Genomic DNA, 27030 nt, shown 5'->3' on the forward strand with positions numbered 1-27030 from the left:
CGTGTTTGTGTGTGAGAGTGCGCGCGCGTGGGGTGGGGGCGCCCCTCCCTTTCGGGGCGCTGCTGCTTTGAGCCACCGAGCTTATCGGCGGCTCCCCTTTAGTGCCTTACCCTCGAAGGGGCCGGGAGGCGTCGGACAGGGCGAGCGCCGAGCTCGAGGAGGCCTGGCGAGCTGCTCCGGGTGGATGAAGCTTTGCTGAGGGAAGAGTGGAAGTCGCCCGCCCTCCTTCGGGGGCTCCCCCTAGCCCGGTAACGTGGGGGGGGGGACTGCTAATGGCCGGGGGGGGACTTCACAAGAGCGGGAGGGGGGGTCCTTTGTGGGGAAGGGCGAGGAATCCACTGACTGAGACCCGCGCGGCGGCGGCGAGGCGAAAACACGACGGAGCAGCGACGGTGCTTGTTTGTGAGGAGAATACAGAGAGTCGGGGTTTTTCTTTTTTTTAAGGGGAGCCATTTTGAGGAAATCCTTACGGGGTCAGGCATCGATCCGCGTGAAGCCCTTGGCTGAAAGCGGAGCTTCTTATCGATATACAGTCTATATATATTATAATCAGCGCCAGGTGTGAGGGAGCTTTCACACGTACCTCGGTGGAGATGTCTCTAGGGCTAGGTAAGAGAAGCAAGGCAACCCTCGGAACACCAGATACAGAAAAGCAGCGAAACGAGGTTCCCTCCTGTGTGGGAGAAAACTTGGGGGCTTCTGACATCAGTTTAGGTATTTAGCTGTAGGCCCTCTTTCCCTCCCTTGTACTTTTCAGGTTCTGCCATCCCTCTGTATTGGATGCCACTTGAGTTGCCTCCTTGAAACTCCCTATTCATCTTTGCTTAAAGTTGCATACAAATATCCCAGTCTCTGCGTGGTATTTTGGGCATAAACTGGACCTACTTCAACACCTGAACAAGAATAATTGGGCAGTGTGCCTTCGCTGGATGCACTATCCTTCAGATTGTTTCATTGCAGGAATGAAGTGTTATAGGTGGTTGTCATTTTCCCTAAATGAAGTTGCTTGTGCCTGTGTGTAAAAAAAGGATTAAATACTATTTCAACAAGTGTGTTCTTATTTATATTGTGTTGTACTGGATTAGTATTATTTTCAATGCTTTAATTCATTTTATGTGGGTAGCATTTCATCCAAGCATACAGAAATAATTGTAGGTGAACCACAGGGAACTGAACTGACTTGCCATCTGTTCAAGAACCATAAGTAAAAAGCAGGTGTGCCCATTGCCAGTCAATGAGGCAATTATTGGACCTCATCCATATTTGGAATTTACTGGCATCCCCATAATAACCACTTGAGCCCCCTGAAAAGTTGCTTCTGAAGGGGGTAGGAATCTCTTTTGGAAATGCTCTCTTCTCCTTGACGAGGCTCTTCAGGTCCAGGGTTTAAACAACTTTATTTTTAAATATGTTTATATAATCTAAACCAGCTTCAAAGATTGCTTACGGGAATAATTTATTAGGAGATGGACTGTTAGCACATCATAATTCAATATGAAAATATCCTATTAGTTTCTTGTTTTAATTTTTTTAGGCTGCCTTTCAGGATGAAGTCCTGTCTAGGAGGCTACAAATATTAAATGATAAAATAGTTTCAGTAACATAACCTCATTTAAAAATACAAATTGCAAATATCAGAAATGACAATTTAAACCACATTTTGAACCAGAACAAAAATTAATACTGATCAGTAGATCTAATAATAAACCAATAAGAATGTTCAAAAAGATCATCTAGTCATACAAAATAAGTAAGACTTTAGCCCTTTTGGAGACCAGAATGGGGCTAACTGTAAATCCCTTGGGAGGAAGTTTCACAGATTAGATTCATTGGGGTTGCCTTGCAATTTTTTTTGGGACGGGGCATATTTGGAATTTTGAGAAAATGCCACTGGTGCCAGTCACAGAATGGATGCTATGAGGCCATGGCATAATACAAAATGGTTGGCATATCAAAAACCCCAGAAAAAGACAGGACCGCTAAGTCGTGCAGAGAAACACCTCCAACAGTGGGGGAAGAGAGAAGCTCTTTGCACTTCTCTGTTCAGAATGGATGGGAGGGTAGTTGTGCAATCCTGGCATCCAATGAAATATGGGCATGTTTCAGGGTGTGTTTAGTGTAGGAGAGGCTCAGCCAGTGTACCTGAGCACGAAGAGCAAACATTTTTTTGTACTTATTGTGGATTTTTTAGTGGATATTTACAGATACCTTTTGTGGGCACCATAGGAGAAACTGGCAGGTGTGATGTTGCCTTTGGGCATCATGTAGGTTACCTACTGCGGGGCCATGACAGAGAAAGCTCTAGTGCCTGCCAGTCTAATGGATCTTAATAGTAGTCCAGTTGATCTTTGGGCACAATCAGGTTCAGGTGGGGGTAATCAATCCGTTAGATAGCCCAACTTAAAGCGGCTGTCAAAATGAACATTTTAAAATGTATTGTTTAACTTCCGTTTGCTTACTACCTACAAAACAGGTTTTCATTGAATATTAAAAAATGGAGTTATGTACTGAGGCAGAGCTTTCTAAACACTGTGTCGTGACAGGTTAGTGTGCCAGCTACAGTACGTAGGTGTGTTGTGCGAACACTTCCTGCGCTCCTGCCCGGGCTGGAAAGGGGTTAGTTTAACCTCTGGTTTGCTAGTAAAACTGAATTACCGTACTGTGTCGCTGAATGATGCATGTCTAAAAAGTGTGTCACCAGCATGAAAAGTTTGGCAAACTGTGTTCTAAGGAATACAGTATGTGACTTTAGGAACAAACTTCCCACAGTCTATAGCATAGCTTTGTTGAGGGTCCAGTCCAACTAAATACTGCTGCAAAAAACTAAAAATGTTGAGTGGTAGCTGAAACAGAGATAGAAAAGTCTTTTTCACTTTTTATGGGAAAAAGATTTTTTTTAAAAAAAAAAAATTAGCTGTTTGGCAGTGTTAAAAAAACCACAAACATGTTGCAAGCCAAGTTTGAAATCTCCTAATTGAATTCTAAATGGGAGTCATATTGACAGTAGGTATCACATTAATTTAAAATTTAGTTATTAAACGTGTTTATTAATATTTTTTAATGATAGAGCTAGTCCTCATTACTCCTACTTACAATTATTCATTTATCATAATGTGCCAAGTGGTCACAATCCAACACACTGTTGACCATTCCTAAGCCTATTGAGTGTAGTTGACTTAGGTTATGCTTAGCTCCATCTTTGTGCATGGTCTTTTTCTTGCTTGTCCTCACAACTCTTGGAGGGCAATTAAGGGGGTTGTTCCATTTTATAGTAATGGAACTGATGCTGAGAAATAGCATTTTGCTGTCAGGCTACATGTGAATCTGGCTGAATAAGAATTAATAAAACACATTAATTCTGTCTCCTGGATATCATTATTTATATTACGGTAGCCCATATGTTCCTGTTAGTTTTTCAATGTTGGCATTTTAAAAATGTTGGCATTATTATTATTCTATCTATCCATGGTAAAGCTGGAGGGAACTTTAAATACGTGATGGCAACACCTCCTGGTGTAATTTCAAGACACTAAACAATAATGCCTCTGTGTGTTACAAGTTTGCTGTAGAGAAGCAGGACTAATTGAGAGATACTGCATGTTCTTTTGGATGCTCTTTGTTTGAAAGTTCCAGCCTTGAATTTCTGGTTGAATTGACTTCATTAAATGATCCCTGTGTTGTACTGTTGATATTGTCTCCCTAGTTCAAATATGCTCTGGGGACATTAATGAGCAAAGTGCTAATTTAGAATTAATTCCATGCTAGTTTAGGGCCAGATTAGGCATTATGTCAATTGCATGAATGCAATTAATGTGCATATTTTTAATATATAAATAACAGAAGGAGTGGTGGTAAGCAGCATTTGGACCACAGGGGTGGTAGTGAGCAGTTTACAAAAGTTTCAAACAGCATCAACTGATAACGACACTTTAAAACACAGCAAAATGTTAATGTGTTGTGTAGCTCTTCATGAGACCAGACTAGCAGCTATGTCACCTTTGAGGATTTTCCATACCACTATCCCCACCCAGCATTCTGTGGATACTGGGCATATTCAGCCCTTATGCGACTGTTTTTTTTTTATATCTCCCATTTAGAGGCTTTTCTTTTAGCAAAACTTGTACATCTCCAAACTTTGAGCTTTACCTGAGTCTTCTGATACCTCCCTCTTGTGCAGGGGTTTTGGCCTCAAGAAGATTCATTATTAGACCACTGTTAGTTTATTCAAATTGGTCCCCCCACAACTAGATGTTTCCTGAGCTTGTTCCTGAGGAGTTTGAAGAAGCAAAAGTTAGCATCGTGTGTGGGTGCTATGCTTTTAGTTATAGTGCTTTTTAGCTTAGTGCTTGGGAGGTCTTCTTGAACAGTTTGGGAAGGGACCTGGGGGCTCTTGGGAGGGGGGGTAATCCCAAATCAAGTGGGGGAGGATCCACCTAATTTTGGAAGATTTCCCCATTATGCACGAGCCCACCATATCTCAAAAGGGACCCCTTTAAAGTGTGAAGGGGCAGAGCCCCTTATGGTATCCTGCTTGGGAAGTAATTATAACTGGCCAGTGATCAGCTTCTGTAATTGAAGCTTAAGGAGACAGACAGGGTGCTTGAAAGCACGTGTGGTCTTTTCCGTGGCAGAAGGAGTTATCATAGAATTGTAGAGTTGGAGGTGAACCCTAAGGGTCATCTAGTCCGACCCCCTGCAATGCAGGAATCTCAACTATATGATACATGTTGACCGATGGTCATCCAACCTCTGCTTAAAGCAGCATTGACTGAATTGGTCCAAGAAGTAATGCATGCTTCTGAGAGGAGGTAGTCCTGGTTGACTTGAAGGTGATGGCTGTGTTACTACTCTTTAAGAAAGCCACACTGTACCATGAGAATTGTAACTTGTCTTGTCAAGAAGGGGATACAGTGGTACCTCGGGTTAAGAACTGTCTGTTCTTAACCTGAAACTGTTCTTAACCTGAAGCACCACTTTAGCTAATGGGGCCTCCTGCTGCCGCCACACGATTTCTGTTCTCATCCTGAAGCAAAGTTCTTAACCCGAGGTAATATTTCTGGGTTAGCGGAGCCTGAAGCGTATGTAACCCGAGGTACCACTGTATTTGCCTCTGAACAAGATGTCAGTTTTAACTGTCAAAATTCAAGGCCATGTGCTGTTACTCTGTTGCAAGCCTGTTTAGTAACCAGGTGACATGTCTGAAAGATTGGGGCGGGGGGCGGTCAGAGAAGATGAGTCTGGATCAGGTAGATTCCGTTTGATTGGTGTGGCAAATGACAGTCTCTGATTGGCTGGAGGTTCTAGTCAGTGAAGAAAGGGCAGTTAACTGTCACTGTGGAGAAATAACATCATTTGAAAAAATCAGTTGATGGAGGTTTGAGGTAAAGGCCAGCAGAGAAAGGTGGCGTTGGATAGAGGTGAAGTTGGATAGCCGAAGCTTGAATATTAAACTGTTACTTCTTGGTGTGATAACTATATTTTGCTGGTGAAGATCAGAAGAAGTGAGCAGGTGTTGGGCAAAAAATGCTTCTTACTAAAAAGTTTCCATAAGTTTTTGAAAGCTGCTAAACTGTCCAAGCAGTCAGCTGAGGCTTTGGTGCCAGAGGCAGATTGTACCCAGTAGCTGAAGTGGGTTGTAAAATATTTTTTCTGGAGTTAAAATCCTATTGGAGGCTACTGTCAGCAATAATGTCTCTTGAGTCCTTAGAAATTTATAAAGTACATGAAAGCCCCCAAAATTTCCTTTATGTACAAAGTATCTCTTTAATAATTGTAGTTAATGGTTCATTCCTCCTTCCGTGTTGGTGCAAGTCTCATGCTTAAGCATATTATATCCGCAATGAGGTTTTAAAAGCATTCTAAGAGAATGGGTGGCAGAGGAAAGGGATCACATTGAAGATCTCTGAGTTATTGTTGCAGGGAGTTCCATAGACACTGAAAGATACAAATTAAAGAAGCACAAATATCTAAACTTGTGTTTATAAAAAGTGGGTAATCCTTTCCTATATGGTTTTATTGCTGCTTTTGAATATTGCTGTTCTCAGTGGTGAATGTTATTGCTTATGTAGTTATTTTATTGTAAACTAGAGAACTGAATAGTGAGCTCATTATGATCTAGTCAATGTTTAAATTCCAGATAAAGTTATAAAAATCTGAAATATTGGAGATGGCTGTTCACAACATAATCTAACATCTGGCCTAGATGCCGATGTGCTGTAACATTCAGCCTACCTTCATAGACAAAAATTTGGAAATACCACTAATAAAGTACATTTAAGTCTGACTTCATTGGAAATAGCTCCTTACTGAGCATACAGGAATTTAAAAGTGCTGTATTTTGCCTGGGTTGTGTACAAAATGTGAAGCATGTTTATCTTCAATAGTGATTTTATGAGAGGTATTTAATTTTGCTTATAATGGGATTGCATAGTCATCTGTCATCTCTTATTATTAAATGTGCAGTTTCAATTTTGACATTTGAACAGGTAGTTTGGTTTTGGGAAGCACTCTATAGTATATTGGCTTCATATCTTTTGAATAATTTTGAAAATCTATTTTGGTTAAGTTAGAGATGAAGATTTGTGATTTGAGGGCTAGAACTCTCAAGCGGGCATGATTGTTTACACATTCTTGGTTGTTTTAACAACTCTGGTATTAAAATGAACCTAGGACAAAGTGTTGCAGTATTTTGGAGTTTGCTCCTGGTTATCTAGCTATAGTACTATATCGGGTTATGCTAGAGGAAACTTAGGGAATACTTGTTGGGAAAGTAAATTGGTATCTTAACTGCTGACTTTTACTTACGGTACATTTCGTGGTGGAGTGAGACTACCAATATTATATCCACTTGCATAGTTGCTTTGAATATAATTTTTTTGTAATATGTTTATAATTCACATTTGTACTTATTTTTAGTTACGCCCAATTCCCTACACAACCTTTTTTATTGGCTGAGATTCAGAAAATAATTAAACTTGTTCCATGAGCTTGAGCAGGACTTATTTTTCTTGAACAGCAGCCCCCAGTGCTATGCAACAAACTTCTTTTGAAACTGAGTGGCATTTAAAAAACATTTTGTTACTTGGCATGGGAATTAGCCATTGAAAGAGGGTCAAATAAAATATTTCACTGGGCTAGCGCAAACTAGTTTCCTGGACCTAGTCTGGAGCTAAAACATTGATTGTATTGTAACATTTTCTTCTTGTAACTGTTTGAATGTAACTGAATGCAACAACTCCAGCTAAATCAGCTTATTGTTTAGTGGTTTTTTAGACTTCGTTGTTGCATGGATCACTTGAAAATTGCTGGGGGTTTCAGTGTATCACCTACTAAACTTATTTTTTCAACAAATCAAAGCACACACAACTCATATTTTAATATTTTTTGTGATTGTCAAAACCAACATTGTGGGTGGTATTTAAGTTTTATTCAGAATAAACCTGTTGAAGTTGATGAATATGACTAAGTTAGGACCATTAATTACAATGGGCCCGCTATGAGTACAAATTAGTTGAATACCACTATTTATTATTATTATTAAAATCCTGAGCCTCTGTCAAAGCCACAAATAACTTTTAACTGGTAAATTCTTAGGAAATATTTTGAAAATAATTAGCCTCAAGGTAAAGCGTTGTTTAGTAATTGACCCCTGATCAAAATTACCTCTATTTCTGTCAAGGGGGAAAATAATAAAATAGAGGACCAACAAGAGTTTCTCAACTGTTTCACAATCTTTCTTCATAAACTATTTGACAACCTTTGCTGTACAGTCATACCTCGGGTTACAGACGCTTCAGGTTGCGTTTTTTCAGGTTGCAGACTGCCAAAACATGGAAGTACTGGAACGGGTTACTTCCGGGTTTCGGCGGCCACGCATGTGCAGAAGTGCTAAATTGCACTTTGCGCATGCACAGAAGCGCCAAATTGCAACCCGCATGTGCGCAGATGCAGGTTGCGAATGCTGCAGGTTGCGAACGTGCATCCCGCATGGATCACGTTCGCAACCCAAGCATCCACTGTATAGTTCATAAACCAGAAATTAGCATCATGCCCACATGCTTGCTCCTATCTCATACATCGAGTTTGGAAATTGAATTGTGGTTTAAACAACTCACCATTTCCTATTATGTCTGAAATGTTTAATCATGGACTCACAGCTGTGATACGAAACTAGAATGTAATGGGAAAATTTAGTCTAAACAGACCACAATATAAGCACCAGAGTCAGTGTGCAAGGGGGGGAGAGTGTAGCATGACACTTATTCCTGGCTTAATATGCAGCTCTAAATACTGCCAAAATGATGAGCTTCTTCTCTGTCACCAGTCAGCATTATATTTGTTCATTCTATTAGTAGCAGAATTGTTCTTCTGTTGATTTCTGAACCACTTTTTTTTTTTTTTTACTGTCCATTTCATGATGCACAAATATGAAAATCACCTGGGAAATGCTAAACAGTTCTGTGTTTGTTGAGCTCTAGCTGTAAGATCAGCACTAGCAGCAGGAACACCTGGGAGTCTGGAGAGGAACATAACATAACTCCAGCACTTCATCTCTGCTGCTACCAGCCTCATCTGGAGTTCAAATGAGGAAGCCAACTATGAACCATCTGGCTTAGTTAAAAGATCCTTCTCCCTCAGAACAGTTTTAAGCCTGGTTATTAAGATTTAGAACTAGCAGCACGAATTAGATTTTATTGCCCTGTTAGATTTTATTTCAATTTATTTCACATGCTATGGCTGTTAAATTTTATCATTCTAATCCTATCTGACTGTGGCATGGTTCATCTGTAAAGAAAATGATTATCTTGAATAGAAGCAAAACAATCATTTCATCAAGAATCCTAATAAATGAAATAACCATTCATGTGATTAAAATACCTTTTGAGTCAGTTGTAAACTCAGTTGTAGGCTGCTTTTCAGGGTAACATGTAAAGCTGAATCTAAAGCTGCATCATTGAAAGTAAATCTAATTGAAATTGGTGGGGTTTTTTCAAAATAAGCACATCTAGAATTCAACTAGAATTGAAACTATGTCATAAGTAAAGCAAATGATAAAACGGTATCTGTACTGTATTTGGCATCTTGAGCTAGAACTGAAGTATGGACCAAGAAATTCTCTTAAATGATGACTTATATTTAGTTTTGAAGAAAAAGGGCATGTATGCATAGTTGTGTGTGCTGTTCACAATTAATGAGCGGTTTATGTATTTTTGTACTTGGGTATCCAACCTGAAAACAAAATATAAGATGAAAATTGACTTATAAAACAAACACCCCCTATTTGCATTATTTGTTTAAGATTGCTCAGCAGAGTTACACTTCTTTTTTCATTGGCTGTGGATTGTTGTGATGATAATTACATAGTTTGAAACAATAGCATATTTTGTTCCTTTTGCAGAAATACAACAGATTCAGCCACAGATACAGCCCATCATCTTATTTCTGAACATTTAAGTGGTATCTAACAAGGAGCTTCTTTTTTGTTACTAAAGAAGACTACTGCAACAAGAACATACAATTTATTAACTCCAATTTGCTAATACACTAACTGGGACTTTGTCGGAAAGCACTTCCTCATAACCTACTGGCTGCCCTGCATGCAACACACTAGCTATTGTCTTTTCTACTCATCATGCAACTCAGTGGAAGAAAATGTTTTGTTAAACATGTGTGAAGGTCATTCATTTCATGTTCGTTACAGGTAAGCATGCTTACTAATTTTTTTTAATATATACTTTTTAAAGGTTAGCAAAACAAGGCTTGCAAGTAAATTGCACGTTACTTTTTCAAAAGACTTCATAGACCCTTTTTTAGCACAGTGGCGGGGAACTTCTTTGGCTCTGTTGGTCAGATCTTTATCTGGTCCCACTTCCAAGGACCAACTTAGATAGTGGGTGGGATAACCTGTCTGACAGTGATTTGGTGTCAGAGGATTGACAGGTTGCCCTTGCCAACTTGTCAAAATCCCTTGTGCATTGGTTTCCAAACACCTTAACAGCTAGCTGTTTGGTGGGACCCACAACACAAGGGACTCAGCCAACCATGTGTTCAGAAATTTGGGTAGCCTCTGAGCATGGGACAGCCAAAGTGTTTTGTCCATTGGTTTCCACCCACAACAGCAATGTCTCAGATAGAAAATACTTGGCAATATGTTTATTGAAAAGAGCTTTCTGTGAATCTTGTGTTGCATTCAGACCAAGTTAGTTAGGTTATCACTAACTCAATTGACTTCAGAGGGACTCAAGTACAACTAACTTGGTCAGGATCCAACCCCTTCAGTTTTAATATCTTCTGATTTTCCTTCTTGAATGAAAGATAATACATCAATCTGTTCTAAACAGCAGTAGCCTTCCCTGGAACATATATTTGTTTGTTGGCGCTTCTCACAACTTGTCTGGGTATAGCAAATAGGTATTCAGGTGAGAGCAACTCATTTGCTTTTTTTTGCTCCTTATACTTTCCTTGCTATGTAGTGTCTACTGTGGCAGTTCTCTTAGAGAGAGAAAATCAAGAAAGCTGCTATAGAAGTGGGTTGTGTTCCCTCTGAATAGAAAACAGTGAAGTTTTTTGGTGATGGTCAGTCTCAGTGCTAAAGGGACAAGTGTGGGAAATAACCATGCAGTAATAGCAGCAGAAATGAAGAAAGATTGCTGGCCAAGCAATTAATTATCCTTCTTTATGAAATGAACAGAATTGTTCTAGAAAGACCATTTGTATGCATCTGATTATGTACCTCACCACATGAACCACTGGATCAAATGCTTAGAAAAGGATCAGTTATTTTCAAACCCTGTTAAAAGCAAATGAAATCTGCCTTTAATAATGAGCACATAGATTTGCTTTACTTTGTTGGAAAAGTCTGTTAAATGAATGAGGAAATACCACATGAATTGCCTCATAGGGATCTCAGTGTGCTATTTGGTGTTCAACTAGGCAGTCCTTATCCACCACACAATTATGTGCACAAAGCCTTACATATTCTATTTCTATTCCTTTATTGAGTGGGACCAATGCTGGCAAAATACTCTAGTGCTGTAAAATTAAGTTTCTGGATTTTGTATGACTACATGGCTCCTTTCCTTCTAGATGTATATGACCCATTTGCATTTTACTTACTTATTACTTTTTTATTCTCCATACAGAAAATGAAAAACAGATATAGCTGCTTTAGCAACAAGCAGTATACCAATCAGAAACTCTGAACTCTGAGTAAATGTAGTTTAGCTGCATGTGATGAAAAGCAAGTGTCTAAAGACAAGTCCAAAGATAGAAGTTTCTTTTTACTAAGTTCAGTAAAAATATGTATATGTTTATCAAGACATGACATTAGGCACCTATATTTGGTAAAAACTTTATTAACAGAAGAGGAAAAAATGATGGGAAAGACACATAAATGGGAATCTTTTAGAAAACTGAAAAGTGTTTTCTCTTTAAAGGTAAGGAGAAGAAGAAAAATAGAAATGTGAAAGGAATACAGTAGACACTTAGAGAAGCTTTTGGTTTGACAGGGATAATGGAATAAATAGAAAGTGCAAATAGCTTGCACTAATTATTTTCCAACATGTTTAAAATCTGTACGTTTTCGCTCATCGAGCTCATGCACCTCTGCATGTGGGTAGATGCAAACATTATCTTTTGGACATAATGACAGTGCAGGGATAGAAAGTGCAAAGCATTCTCATATTCTTCTATTGCATCTTAAACAGCAAATATGGCCCAGTTTCTTGGTAGCTTAATATAGAGGTGGACAGAAAGTTGACCACTATCTTCTAGTAGATCTCTGGGTGTTTTCCAGTTGATCAGCAGGGATTTCTGACTCCTGATTATTTATCAACAGCAACTCTAAAATGACACCCCACCCATTACCCTGTTGAAATTAACAAAGCTGGAGCAGCTGAGGTTATCAAGAATGGAGTTTTCTTTGGAAGAACTATGAGCTCAGCTCTGGTCTCGGAAATACCGTATTTTTCACTCCATAAGGCGCACCGGACCATAGGGCACACCTAGTTTTTTTTTGGGGGGGGGGGAAATCAAGATAAAAAATCTTATTCCCTCCCCCCAGCCCCAAAGAGCAAAGAAGACAAGACAGCGAGCGGGATCCATCCCGCTGGCTGTCTTGGCTTCCTCTTTAGCCGCGTGCAACCTCTCCAGCCGGGAAAGCTTTGCGCAGCCATCCCCAAGCTAGAGCAGCGCTCCGTCTCACTGTTCTGGCTTCGGGGACAGCCTTTGAAGCCTCCACAGGGCAGCGGGGTGCGCAGCGCTCCATCTCCCTATTCTGGCTTTGGGCTTAGCCGCGCAGTCTGCATTCGCTCTATAGGACGCACACACATTTTCCCTTAATTTTTGGAGGGGGAAAAGTGCGTCCTATAGAGCAAAAAATAGGGTAAATCCCTGGGGTCAGGATTCCTTAGTTCTAAATACATGCTTTTGCACATGGCTCTGGTTGGTTCTTGGATATTATGTAAAAAATGAAGTATATCCTGCAAGCCTGAAGTTTGCTCATCCCTGACTTAAGATGCATGCATGGTAGTGGTTGGGAAACAAAGACACTTGCTAGCATTCACATTCTTTCCCACAGTTGCTTAAAATAATTTAGCACTAAATTATTACTCAGAAGTACCAGCAAAAAAGCATTTTATAAGAATTTAGAAGCTTAAAAAAGAAAAGATTGAGAAATTCTAAAAGGAATGGAGGCAAAATAGGCAATGTGTTGTGATTTATGAGACCAAAATTGAAAATTATATTTGAGAAGCATTTTGTTCAGAGAAGAATGATTCTGTTGATTATATGTAGAACCAAAAACATTAAGATTAAGCAGCAATATGTTGGAAATATTTACACTGAATCTAAAAAACTGTCATGTGGTAAGCCAGGACATTATTTATCTTGAAATGTACAAACCAGGAGAGTTATCTTTTTTCCAATCCGCATCCTTAACAATATATCCTTTTATTGAGTACTGGAAGAGATAGTGAAAATATGAAACTGCTTTTCTTGTGACTATTTGATGAATTCCTAAAAATGTATATATTGCTCCCTCCCACTTGATTTTTTTTGCACAATGAGCATTTTTTAAACATTTCATAAGGTTTTAAAAACAGGCATAGTGCAGTTGTAAAGCGTTTGCTCAGCTGCTAATGCTGTTCCTGTAATTAAAAGCAAGTTGTATCTCACCTCAGTTAAGGCCCAGCTTTTAGATCCAATGAGATATCTGTAAATAGCTTTTCTTCCCAAAGCTGCTTTGATCTCCAGTATGGCATACCAAAAAATTGCCTTCGCACAATTGAACAGGAGTTATTTGCTGTTATCCCTTTGTAACACTAAACACTTCATATCTGCATCTCTGCAAGCTCTGCTCTTGAGTCATAAAAATACTTCCAGTATTGTGTCCATCTATCGTTAAGCCACTTTATGCATATAGTATAATTTTCATAAAATTCTTCTTCATTTGACTTTGTGCTTTAAAATCTTTATTAAAAATCAAAATCTACCCATTACTTAAAATGAAAATTCAAGAAAGGATAACCATAAATTTATCATGCTAAGTGATAGGAAAACCTCTACATGTTGTTGAGCACTATAATTTCTAAATGTCAAGTTAATTGAATGTGACATTCAACATGAAGTGCCCGGAGAGAACCTCTTTGGAGGGGATAGGATTAGGTAAGATTACCCAATAGCGTGTCTTAATTCTTTTGTTGTGGTGGTGTTACATACTGTTGTAGGCAATTTTGTTTTTAGTCAAGTTATGCTGGCTAGACAGCATTGTAACAAAATGAAAGAAGTTGGCTTTTAGTTCTGTTTAAGATATTTTGGCAAGTTTCCAAATCTGTGGTATGGCTGGCCAACATGAGACACTAGACTTACAAACGAAATATAAGATTTATTTTGTACGATTCCTGACTAATAGGCGTACACTATTTTTTTTAACAAAAGCTAAGAATGTCTATCATATCCTTGTGTTTAGGCTGCGGAGTGTCAAAGGCTAAGAGGTACAGTATACTTTTGGTAATTTCTTACTACATATAGTCTGTGGTGCATTAATTCTGCAGTTGTTTTGACTAGAAATTTTAAAAGGTCCTGTTGCATGATATTGAAGAAATATATGTTATTTGGTATATACAAAATTGGGGTTTATGTTGCCAGTTGACAACCTATATAATGTTTGGATGGTATTTAAAATAATTGCACTATTTATTAACGCAGTCAGGTGCTGTACCGTACTAACTGCTTATGTGACTTCATGCTCCAGTTTTTCTAGTATGGGTAAAATGCTGCATATCACTTTTAAAATGCTTTTTGTGTGTTACTGTGTATTTCTGTAGTCCTAACTGCTGGACTATATGCTTCATAATGTTAACAGTCATCTTGTTGTAAATATATGGATAGGATTCAACTAATTTGTTCCTCGTGATATTTTGGATAGTGAACTGATTCACTGTTTGCTAGAGGATAGTTTTGTTATGTGGATTTACAACTGGTTGGAATGATATATTCAAAGAGTTCATATCAGTAATTCCTCATTAATCTGGTTTCAAGTGGGGTGCAGCAAGTCCTTGTTTTAGGCCTGGAATTCTTCAGACTTTTATGTGTGACTTAGACGAAAGGGTGTATTAACTAGTTTTCAAATTTGAGGATGACAGAAAACTGGGAAGGTTAGCTAACTCCTCAGAATACAGTAGTAAACCTAAAATGTTCTTGATGGAATCGAAAACTGACTGAAAGATACAAAATCAAATTCCACCAAGGTATATGCAAAGTTCTGCTGGGAACCAAATGCATGTGTAAAGAATAGAGGATTCCTGGCTTGGCAGAAAAATGTGAAAAGGATCTCTGGATTGTAGTCAGTCACACATTGAACATCTGGACAAATTGCAATGGGTTCAATGGATATGGTCAGGGGTGTGGAAGGCAAGTCCTCTAAAGAAAAAACAACTGAGGATGTTTAGCCTGAAGAGAAGATTTGGGCTTGGGGAGACACATGATAGCACTGTTAGTTGCATAAAATGAGGTAGGGCTGGATCTAATGGACTAATCTAATGGAAGGTAGATTTCAGTTGAACATTATCAGAGCAGTTCAGCATTGGAACAAATTACCTAGATGGATGGTGAGCTTTAGCTGTAGTTTTTCAAGCAGAACATATATTGGGGATGCTCTTACTCAGGATTTCTTGTCTTGAGCAAGGAAGTTGACTAGATAGTCTGTAAGGTTCCCCCCGCTGCCTCTGTGATTCTAACATGGGCTTCAAGTAAAGCCTGTAGTGCAAGGAACTTGGATTTTTAGTCTTCTTGCCTGTTTTCTAGTCATTATTATATGTAATTACATCTTGCTCCCCACCTTTTTCCTTTTTCCTCTGTGATAATATGCTCAGTGTTCTGACTTGGTATTAAGTATTGGCTTTAACCCACTTAACAGGCCGAGCTCTTTAGAAGCCAGAGAAAGAGGGATGGAAGATTTCCATGGTCTGTCTTTCCAGGCTTCTCCCAAATAGTTCAGGCAGGGAATGAGGAAGGAATTCCTGCTGGCTGAATTGTACCCAAGAGAATTGCAGTCCAACTGGCACGAATAACTCGTTCTTTCTCCCTCCTGTAAAGGTTGAATCCAAGAATATGTGTGAAAGTTGGATGGGTAAGAGCTGAGAACCTAAACATTCTTGAACACCAGAATGACACATTAGGGGCCTGAGTGCAAGGATTATGCTTTCTAAATGAAAAGACCCTTGTTGTGTTGTTGTTTTTTAAAAAAAAACTATAAATACTCCACATGTTAATACAATATCACCTAACTTGTTAACTTACCTGTTCTGGAAATTCAGGCCAGAATCTTGATTTTAAAGCAATCATGGAACCAGTTCTAATACAACATCAGTATTGCTTTCTATGCACATCTTCCATGTGTGTTCCTCCCACCCCAAATAAATAAAAGCAGGGTAACTGTCAGCACTCTTTCAGAGAAGATGGGAGGCAGTACATCTGATTTTAAGAGCTTGCATAGATGGCAAAACATGCACTCACGTTTCTTATTGTAAAAGTCCAACACTGCAAGCAGGAATCTGGAATTAAATACATAGATGGTATATTTTGGTGATACAATTAATTTTTAATTTAAATCACATAGCTACTTGAGATTCATCAGCTAAGAGATTCACAATCTTCTTTCCATGTTTCTGTGTTGAAGTCGCAACATAACGGAGCAATTCAAAGCATGCAACACAGCAGTCTAGTAAGGTCCAAACCAGACAGAACAGGTGGTGGCAGCAGCAGGGGGTAGGATATCAGTGATTTAGGTCACCCACAGTTCTTGTTTAGCTGTCCCATGGGGCTGTGTTGAAGAGTGGGACTGTGGTGCTCAGGAAGAGGGGTTTTAACCCTTTCAACCCTTTCCATACCCTTTCCCCAATATAAATCATCTCATTTATTCCATTGGGTGGAGAGGGGTGGGGGAGAGAACTTCTTCCACAACTAGGCATACGTAGTGTACAGTCAAGACATACCCAAATAGACATGATATACCAGGGGCCTTACAAATGCATGAACTGCAACTTTTTGTTCTGCACTACAGTTTAGTACACTAATTATGCTTACCACTGTAATCTAAAACCTGTTGTACTTGATTAAGGTCTTTTTGGTAGCTTAAAACATGAAGCAGTGTCTGCTGCTTATGCAGGACAGGCACAGAGATATTCAACCATCAGTCTAGTCAATTGAACTGAAATGTAGCCTTGAAAATAACCATTACAGTGGTACCTCGGGTTAAGTACCCGGAGGTCCGTTCCGGAGGTCTGTTCTGCTGCTGCTGCTGCTGCCGCCGCCGGGCCGCCGGAGCACGATTTCTGTTCTCATCCTGAAGCAAAGTTCTTAACCCGAGGTACTATTTCTGGGTTAGCAGAGTCTGCAACCTGAAGCGTATGTAACCTGAAGCGTATATAACCTGAGGTACCACTGTACTGGGTTGGAAATCAACCCTTGCCTCTGTTGTGTGAAATAGGCTGCACTATAAGGTCCTTAACTGGGAAGCTAGTAAATAAGTCATATTTCTGGCTGCATGTGCTGAAAGAAGCACCTCCAGGTGACCAGTAGATTGTTTTCTACAGTGGTGCCTCGCAAGATGAAATTAATCCGTTCCGTGAGGCTCTTCGTATAGCGGTTTTTTCGTCTTGCGAAGCAAGCCCATTGACAGCTTAGCGGATTAGCGCTATTAGCGGTTTAGCGGCTTTTAGCGGATCAGCTGATAAGCGGCTGATCAGCTGATAAGCGGCTTAGCGGCTTAGTAAAAGGGGGGGAGGGGAAAAACCCACAGGAACTCGCAAGACATTTCGCGAAGCGCCTCCAAAACGGAAAACCCTTTCGTCTAGCGGGTTTTTCGTCTTGCGAGGAGTTCGTCTTGCGGGGCACCACTGTACTGAAAAACAGATATTTAACCTCTTCTTTCAGGCTATTGGTTTGCTGCAAAATGACTAATGATGTGTTGGTGGGCTACCAAACATGTTTATTAAGTGTATGTGGTGCTTAGGATTGCTGCTGCAACCACACCCTCTGCTTTGTATAATAATGTACCATATATGTAATAAGGGCATAAGCTGTTCTAACATAATTGGAACTTAATTTTAATTTTGCTAAATCATATGAGTGCTTAAGTGTGCACTTGAACTAAGCATATTTTATTTATGTTTCAGTAAAAGTGCCTAGCAAGGGATTTTGTGTGGGTTTTAGGTAGGTCTTAATGACAGCTGCAGGGAATAGCCGTATATTGGAACTCATGGCGTCTTGCATTCCATCTCTGCAGAATGGAAGCTTCTTGCCTGGAGCTTGCCTTGGAAGGGGAGCGGTTGTGTAAAGCAGGGGACTGTCGAGCTGGTGTCTCTTTCTTTGAAGCAGCAGTTCAGGTTGGAACAGAAGACTTGAAAACCCTCAGTGCAATTTACAGCCAGCTGGGCAATGCCTATTTCTACTTGCATGAATACACAAAAGCTTTGGAGTATCACCACCATGATTTAACCCTTGCAAGGTAACGTTAAATTTTGATTCCTTCAGGATCCTCTAGATAGCAATTACCATATTTTTTGCACCATAACACTCACTTTTTTCCTCCTAGAAAGTAAGGGGAAATGTCTGTGTGTGTTATGGAGCGAATGCCTATGGATGGCGGGGGGATCTGCTGCAGTCGTGAGCAGAGGATCCATGGTTCCCCTTCCTTCCCTCCTCCGTGGCTCGCTTTGAAACAGCAAAGCGGGAGAAGAGCCCCTGAGTGGGGAGGAGAGAGGGACAGAGAGCCTGCTTGCTTTAAAGGAGCAAAGCAGGAGAGGAGAGGAGTGGCTTACACAATTCCGGAGCTGTTTTTTTCAGTGAGCCGGGGAGGAGGGAGAGAACAGCTCGCTAAATAGCAGCAAAGTTTTTCCGCAAGCAGGCTCTCTGTCCCTCTCTCCTCCCCATTCAGCTGGCTAAATAGCAGCAAAGTTTTCCAGCGAGCTGGGGAGGAGGGAGAGAAGCAGAGCCTTTAAAGGAGCAAAGCGGGAGAGGAGAGGAGCCCCTCTTCTGCATTATTAACAGCATCCTTCTCCACCCACCCCACGCGTTCCTTGTCCCTTGAGTGCTTTTCCTTCCCTTCCCACTTAAAACGTGGTTACAAAGCACAGATCCACATGGATCCTCAGGATTTTTGCACTGGGTCACCCCAAATTCCCCATCAGATCACATAGCATGTCCATGGCTACAGCTTGCACCAAAAAAAAAATCACACACTCACTGTTGCCTGGGGCCGCAGTGGTGCAAAAACGTGGTTACAAAGCATGGATCCACATGGATCCTCAGGATTTTTGCATTGGGCTACCCCAAACTCACCGTCAGATCACATGTCTGTGGCCACAGCATGAACCACAAAAATCATACATCCACTGTTTCGTTTAGAATATTTTTTTTCTTGTTTTCCTCCTCTAAAAACTATGTGTGTCTTATGGTCGGGTGCGTGTTATAGAGCGAAAAATACGGTACTTTTTCTATTTGTGAATAAACTTTGTTCAGTGAAATTGACCAGATATACTTGACCATATATTGAACACATGATAATGGAATGTTGCTCGGTATAATTCTGTCAACAGAAATTTATTAGGCTAATTTCTGCTAATTATGTGATGAAATATGCTAATAGGATTTCATGAGAGCGGCCACAGATGTGTCCAGGGTATTACATGTAAGCAAGGCATGCATTCATCACTAATACACACTTAATTTGACTTGGGTCCTAATTTGTATTAGTTGTGTATAACTAATCTTCCTTCTGCCACCTGCATATCTGAAAATACAACCTTAGAAAGCATTGTATAAAATTTGTACTGGAAATTAGTTTTTTCAAAAAGGGTTTCCTGACACTAATATTGTGGTGGTGTTGTTAATTAATCTTCATTAAATTTTAAAACACACACTGTTTTACTCTCAAATCAATATTATACACTTCAAAGAAACAAACTGACAGAGCATAAGATTGGCAGCCAGTAAAGTACTACATAAAGAAAAAAATAAATATATAAATGCAGTTTATACCATATCCAAAACATATCCATCAGGCACGTAAGTTTGTTATTCATTCTTCTCGTTGTTTTTAAAAATATTCATTAGTTCTTCTAAGTCCAGGTCCATTAGTTAACATCAAGAGCTGCAGATGATTTGGGATAAAGGAAGGGAGGTCTCATAACATTCTTTCTTCTTATTTTTGCAAACATTGTATAGACGGGGTGCCCAGCTGGGCATGTAGATGGTCACATATTCTCATTCTTTTTACTTTAAGAATGTATTTTTCTACAATAAAATGGTGCTTATTCTCAAGTAAATGTGTTTAGCATGAGGACAGCAGAAGCTTTGGTTTGATTTTTGTGCTAATGTAGTAGAAATGTAGAAGTGGTAAAGCACAGAGTGGTGGCAGGGAGTTGGGGAAAAGAGAAATGTTGTACACTTCAAAATTGAAGTAATACACATAGCTTTCTAAATCCACCCCACCCCCACTAAGATCATTAAGTTCAGAGTATAAAATTACCTAGCTGCACCAAGTTGTAATTGAATTCTAAATTATAGTACATTTACTGTGCAATACTATGCACATGTACAAGTCCTATTGTTTGCAGTAGCTCTTAACATACTAGTGAGAGCATTTAGAATTGGAGCCATAGCATTGTAGCAGTTTGACCAATGTTAAAATATCTCCAAGCAGTCTTTGCTAAGCCATTAGCTGGAATTAATGTGATCATGGGTTGTCTAAAATACATAAATAAGGCTTAATACTGAGTAAACATATTTAGGATGGGACTCAAGTGTGTTCAAATTGTAACGAACATGTGGTAACTAATGTAGATAATTAATAGGAAAATATTTCTGTTTAAGGTAGGTTGAAGTCCACATACGTTATAAAAGTGGCAGAAATGAGTTCATATTTCTTTTGATTTTCAGGACCATTGGGGACCAGTTAGGTGAAGCTAAAGCAAGTGGAAACTTGGGAAATACCTTAAAGGTCCTTGGAAATTATGAAGAAGCAATTGTCCGCTGTCAGAGGCACCTCGACATTTCTAGAGAGCTAAGTGACAAAGTAAAAACACTTGCTATATTTAGCACTGTTAAGGGGGGGCGGAGACAGGAAGTGTTCTTTTAAACAATGTTATAGCTAAAGATTTATTTGGTTCAAGTGATTTCAGTTTTGTTCAGTTCCCCATTCTCTTTATACCACTGTTTGCCCCTCCTGCTCCATTGGGAGTCCACAAAATCGGGAGGGTACCACATTTACTGTCTCTGCCCTAATAATACATTTGCTGTGTAGAGAACAAAAGAGCATCTCATTCTAGCTCTCTCTATAACCTTTATGGAAATCTGGGTACCAATCCAGGCTGGTCTTAAACACCATTCACCATTTTGCTTTTCTTAACCTCTTCTTGTGCCATTTGTCTTTGTTAAAAGCAGATAGGTGTAGGAATCTGCTGGTTGCATGAACCATGGGAAATCATTCATAACCGAGTGCTTGGTAGCACCTGCACATTCCTGAGAACTTGTTTTGATAGTCTAAAAAGAAAGTTTTGTGCCTACCGATCCAGGTAGCATGTGTTTGGATCATTAAAAGAGGTCTCTGTGGAGTTCTTGTAGTCTGCAGATGTGGCACCTGATAAAACATTTTTGCAAATATAGTGAGCTTTCTTGGGGAATGCTGTGGTGAAATGGCTCATCAGAATTGCAGGAAAGGAATGATTGATTAGTATAAATGGGAAGACATCCATTGTTGAATAGTTGAGAAATTCATTTCCAGCCTTTTCTTCTTTAGGTTGGAGAAGCAAGAGCACTTTATAACCTTGGAAATGTATATCATTCCAAGGGTAAAAGTGTAGCTTGTGCAGGTACCCATGAACCAGGAGAGTTTCCAGATGATGTTAAAGCTGCATTGCGGAAAGCTGCAGATTATTATGAGTAAGTAACAAAGGGAGCGGGGAGAACTATTCTTGGAAGCGGAGTTGATGTAGCTTAAAATAGTATTTATATTCCTTTAAAATGTGCTTTATATTAGACATGCTTTCAAAACTGTGTTTCTAATTCCCCTTCTCTATATAATAAGCTCTTTTTGTTTGAAAATTTGTTAAAGTCCAAACACAAAAATAAATTTCAAAAATAGAACAGATGAAACCTTGTCTCTCCAGTTGCAGCAGCTTAATTCTGGCCAATAAAAATGCACTTGCTGATGAATTTTTAAGGAGGGAAATGTCAACAGTTATAGAGTAACTGTCATAAAAGCTGTTTATGTGCCTTTTCAAAATGAAATTAATTCACAGACAGCACAGTGTAGGACACACTTTCAGTTTATCATAGCAGTCACAATGGTATGTACTGTTTCGTTCAAGATTTTATTAGTTACCAAACTTAGTCCTGCATTGTTCCTGGAACAGTACCAGAAGCCAATAAGGGCTTGTCAAGTCAAAACTATATGGGTTGTTGCTTCTTAATAATCTGCAAGGGCTATCATGCATTAAATGCATTTCACTTTGAGGTTGTTTCACTGAATTTGGAAGAAAATATATATACAGTCATACTTCGGGTTAAATATGCTTCAGGTTGAGTGTTTTCAGATTACACTCCGTGGTGACCCGGAAGTAACGGAATGCGTTACTTTTGGGTTTCACCACTCGCACATGTGCAGACGCTCAAAATGACGTTATGTGCGGAAGCGTGTTATGTTCTACTCAGATGCGAACAAGGCTCCGGAACGGATCCTGTTCGCATCCAGAGGTACCACTGTACAGCCTTTATGGAAAAGTGCTGCATGTCACTCCCATTTGAACTCCATCAATACTTTCCTATCCCAAGTCATGAGATCTGCTGACCACTGGTTTCAACAGTATTTGGCTTTAGTCTGGTGACACACATCCCATTTCAAACCATGAACATATATTTATGAAGGAGGAAAATGAAAAAAAATAAATGTGTAGGAACTTTTAACAGTACCCAAAGAGAAGCAAGTTTGCTTTCATTTTGTCTCTGCTCTTACACGTACATTTCCATGTACATTTCCATGAGCTGATAACGAATCAGGTTGTAATGTGAAAAATAATAATTATAAAACAATAGAGTTAAAGAGACCTTGTTGTTCTCATCAAAAACGTCATCCACTTAATCTTTAGTGTGTGTACCACCCTACTTTTACAAGCCTGATTCATATAAATGTTTTTTGCATGGAAAAGCCACTAATAACTGATGGCTTCCTCTGCTAATCTCCCTATTTTTCCTGAATATCGCAATGCAGAGAAGTGGAAAATGGGATTCTGTTTTGGTGAATTTCTGCTCTTCAACAAACTGACCACACGTTTGTAAGCCTCCAAAATCTCTCTTTAGGCACAGGTGCCAACCATTTTGACAGGGTTTTGTTTCTAGCTCGAGCACACATAAGCCTGCCTTGCCCTATTATGCCCTCTTCTAGGTCCACAGGTACCCACATATTGACAGTTGCACATCTGTTGAACACGTGCAAAGTGGTCACCGCCTATATACGCAACAGCTCTTCAAGGGGAGAATGACATTAAGTTGGGTTAGGCCCCTCTTCCTATCTCTGGAAGGCAATAAAGGACATCTTTGGGTCAGGGCTCTTGTGAGGGTGAAAGCATTAAACCACCTAATATTGATGGCTTCTAGGAAAAGTTATTAATGTATTGTGGTCATCGTGTCAGTTCCATGAGCAGGAGGAACAGCCACCTTCATGGCTGCTAATTGTAATGCATTTCTAACATAAACCTTTTAATTGTTTTTATTTTGTTTCCCTGTTAAATAGGGAGAACTTGACATTAGTGACAGAGCTGGGTGATAGAGCAGCCCAGGGACGTGCCTATGGAAACCTGGGGAATACTCATTATCTTCTGGGCAACTTCAGGAGTGCTGTTACTGCCCATGAACAGGTACAAGAGAGTGCTGTGTTCACACATAACACTAACCCATGGTTTGTTTCAACAAACCAGAAGTCATCCTGCAGAGCCGTGACTTGTTTCTCCCAAGCTTGGTTTGTTTTCTGACTGCTCTTGCTTTGCTGTATAGATTGGTGAGCATCTGGGGTGGCATGGCCAAAGGCCTTTTGGTTCAGACATAATGCCACACAATAGTCTAAATAAGTCTATGAGCCAAGAATAAACCATGGCTTTACACTGTGGTTTATTGCCAGTAAACAAACAATTGTTAGTCAACTGGGCTGGGTTCAGACAATCCACACTTTGGCTGAAGAAACCTTGGTTTGGTGTTATGTTCATGGCATGCCAGAATATAGTGATAGTTTCCAGCATGATGTATTCTGCACCTGCCATTTAAAAAGCAGGTCTTTATTATTGCTACTGTAACTATTATTATCATCTGTTAACTCCTAGTGATGAAATATAGTTTTTATTCAGGATTCCTCTTTTCAAAGAATCTGTAACAATGTATGTTCTGCAGAAATAGCTGAATTTTTTACTAAAAGAAACCCACAGTAAGCATAGCTGTCAACGTTTCCCTTTTTTAAGGGAAATTCCCTTATTCTGAATAGCATTCCTCGCAAGAAAAGGGAAAGGTTGACAGCTATGATATTAAGGTTTATTTGAAATCAGTAACCTGGGATTCTAAAATGTGCTACATATTGAATTCCATCCTTTTACAGTTCACAGCTACTTACTGGATATCAGTATGAACCATTACAACAGAACCTTTATTTTTCAGCGCCTTTTAATTGCAAAAGAATTTGGTGATAGAGCTGCTGAAAGAAGAGCCTACAGCAATCTTGGAAATGCTTATATTTTCCTTGGAGAATTTGAAACTGCTGCCGAATACTACAAGTTAGTCAATATATTGTTTAATTACCTAACCAAAGTATTATTTTCATAAGTTTTCCAATCTTTCTAGTTTTAATTATAAATTTATAATCCTTCAGATTTTAGCCTATCTGGTAGGTTAGACTCAGATATAACTTGCCCAGGACTACCCAGAGAATATTATATTTGTGTGAGCCTGGATTTCCTATTTCTAACTCCAAATCTGAAGCTACTTTCAGATTTAGATGTTTTATTTGAATATTGATTAGTTGTCTTCTCTTTCCTGAGTTTAGTTAAGATCTTTTCAAAAGGTCAGTATTGGCAGTCCCCGTCCCCCCCCCCCGAAAATTAAGACCCTCAAAATCAGTTTTTATTAGAACATATAAACAATCTGTGCCACTGTGAGAACAATTGGCTTGATTCAGCAAGCTCTTCTTACATTTTTTAATGCTCTAAACTATCTTAATTCATCTAAGGATCTAACAAACAACAGCTGTTTTAGAATATCATTTTAGGAAAATACCAATATTTTGGGAATGGTCAGTGGTAGAGCATCTGCTTGTGTGTGTAGAAGGTCCAAGGTTTAATGCCTAGCATTTCCCATTAAGGCTGGGAATGTCCTCTGCCTGGAACCTTGGAAGAGCTGCTGCCATTCACTGTAGACAAGCCCTTAGCCACATGGACCAATGGTCTGACTTCCTGTGTTTATGTGTTGTTACCCTATGGCTTTAGAGTGCAGCCCTGGTTCTGTGGAAAATGTACCCCATTATTTGATTGACCTGTTTTTTCTGCAGTTTATACAAAATCCTTAGATCTAGCTGTTGATGGGAAACCTAATTGGTCTGAACTGAAAAGTAGGGTGACCCTGTTAGCAGTGGTGATATTTGCTTTGGCAGCTTCTAAAGTTTGAGCCAGTTTTCTGCCCTCTCAGTAGCATGATAAATTATATTGTTTTGTTGAAGTTATTACTATTTTATTTATTTCTTTGTTGTGACTCCTAGTCTAAACAATAGATTGATTGATTGATTGATTGATTGATTGATTGATAAAGACCCATGGTATGTTTGTTTATGCATATATGCTATTTGTCCAAGGAAAAGGACTGCTTTGGAAATGGGGAGACAAATTAGCTTTGTATAGGATTATATTTGTATATTAAACATTGAGAGCCACTTGAATTATGTGCAGATACATTATTGTTAGTCATGTAAGCGAATATTATTTCTAGCTGTTTGTACTTTTAGGAAAACACTGCAGCTCGCCAGGCAGCTTACAGACCGGGCTGTAGAAGCACAAGCTTGTTACAGCCTTGGGAATACATATACTTTACTTCAAGACTATGAAAAGGCCATTGATTATCATCTGAAACACTTGGCAATTGCTGAAGAACTGAATGATAGGTAAGGCTTTTAAAAGTCCACTGTTCATTAACAAGATCTTTTTTGAGGGTATAAAATTAAGTTCATATAGAATAATTGCCCTATTCAAATAGACAAAGGTCCAAAGAAGTACACTATGCATGCCTAAGAACCTGCCCCTGCCCCTTGGGATTTCCCCCTCCACCCTTTTGAACTGTAGGCGACCATGCCATATCATAAACTCTTTTGAAAATTCTCTTCAGTTTTGTGCAGTGACTTGTCCTTTGATCTGCAACTTTAGAAACAAAAGCCTGGGTTCAATATCTAAATACAACTCTGGAAACTTCAATAAGCACTAATTATTTTTAAAAGTTGTGAGATTTGCATTGGGATTAGCCAGCTTTCTGTCACTAAGCTTTGTATTATGTAGTTTAGGGCTTTTAATTGAAATTGTGCATTAATGAGATTTTGTATATTCCATTCTGTGTTTTGCTGTTTTGTTACTGAGAACCAATTCATTTAAGTATTACTTTAATTGAGCAGCTTGTGGAAGTATGCGTGTTCATACTTCTGATTCTCTACAGTTAACATATGAAGCAGGGAGAAATGGATCCCACCTGCAGAGACCATAAAGTAATGCATTTGTTGACTGACAGTGTTAAGTGTGTTGTTGCCAGTAAATAAAACAAAAATAAAAGCTAGTTAGCTTTGTTCAGTAGCATTACTAAGAGCGTGTAAACATTACTTCCTCAGGAAGGGAGGGAAGCCTGTCTCCCAAGGAATCACATAATTGTAGAGTTGGAAGGGACCCTGAGGGTCGTCTAGTCCAACCCCCCTGCAATGCAAAGAATCTCAACACATGGTCCTCCTCCTATTTGAACCTATACTGGATGCTGCTTAGCTTTGCAAATGTGCCAGCAGTTTCAGTGCTGCACCACGAGGAGGACTAGTTGATTTAACAGCCACTGTCCATTGCTCTCTCCCCATTCCTAGGGGGCTAGCTAAATTTGAGCCACACCTCCTGACTTTACTACTACAGTAGCTGGAAGAAAGCTAGGCATGTAAATTTGTAGCAACCTAGTGAGCTAAAGGGAGCCCCCAGCTGAAAAAGCATCAAGGTGAGTTAAGCAGGTGTGCAGGTTTAGCAGCAGGGCAAGGAGGACAGGGCACACGACTCTCTGCCCCTTCTTTCCTTTAGCTAAAGTAAACCTGAACTCTCAAAAAAAAGTAACCCCTGCAACTGGAATGTCAGCAGGGGTGTGGGGGCTTTCCAGTGGTTACACTGTCTTGTCACATGTACAGCTATCTCCCTTTTGGGTAGAAGTCATGGGTGTGTCCAAAGTGCAGTGAGCTCCTGGTTCTCTTGGAACAAGCTTGTT

General features: G+C 39.5%; 1 protein-coding gene across 4 annotated transcripts in view; it reads left to right on the forward strand.

Annotated features, from left to right (window-relative positions):
• Positions 1 to 10: 10 nt before the first annotated feature.
• GPSM2 (G protein signaling modulator 2) overlaps positions 11 to 27030 on the forward strand; it is a 35813-nt gene continuing 8793 nt past the window's right edge. The window contains exons 1-9 of one of the 4 annotated variants that reach the window (XM_081865895.1): positions 12 to 248; positions 9398 to 9700; positions 13967 to 13991; positions 17786 to 18007; positions 20440 to 20575; positions 21299 to 21441; positions 23291 to 23414; positions 24202 to 24317; positions 25538 to 25693. In XM_081865895.1, coding sequence (XP_081722021.1) covers positions 9688 to 9700; positions 13967 to 13991; positions 17786 to 18007; positions 20440 to 20575; positions 21299 to 21441; positions 23291 to 23414; positions 24202 to 24317; positions 25538 to 25693 — 935 coding nt within the window. In that variant the 5' untranslated portion in view covers positions 12 to 248; positions 9398 to 9687. Of the gene's footprint in view, positions 249 to 9397; positions 9701 to 13966; positions 13992 to 17785; positions 18008 to 20439; positions 20576 to 21298; positions 21442 to 23290; positions 23415 to 24201; positions 24318 to 25537; positions 25694 to 27030 lie in introns of all 4 variants that reach the window. The other 3 variants (XM_081865897.1, XM_081865894.1, XM_081865896.1) reach the window with 3 other exon arrangements.

This window comes from Podarcis erhardii (assembly GCF_964252035.2).
Source record: "Podarcis erhardii genome assembly, chromosome: 6".
In the NCBI taxonomy this organism is placed as follows: Eukaryota; Metazoa; Chordata; class Lepidosauria; order Squamata; family Lacertidae; genus Podarcis; species Podarcis erhardii.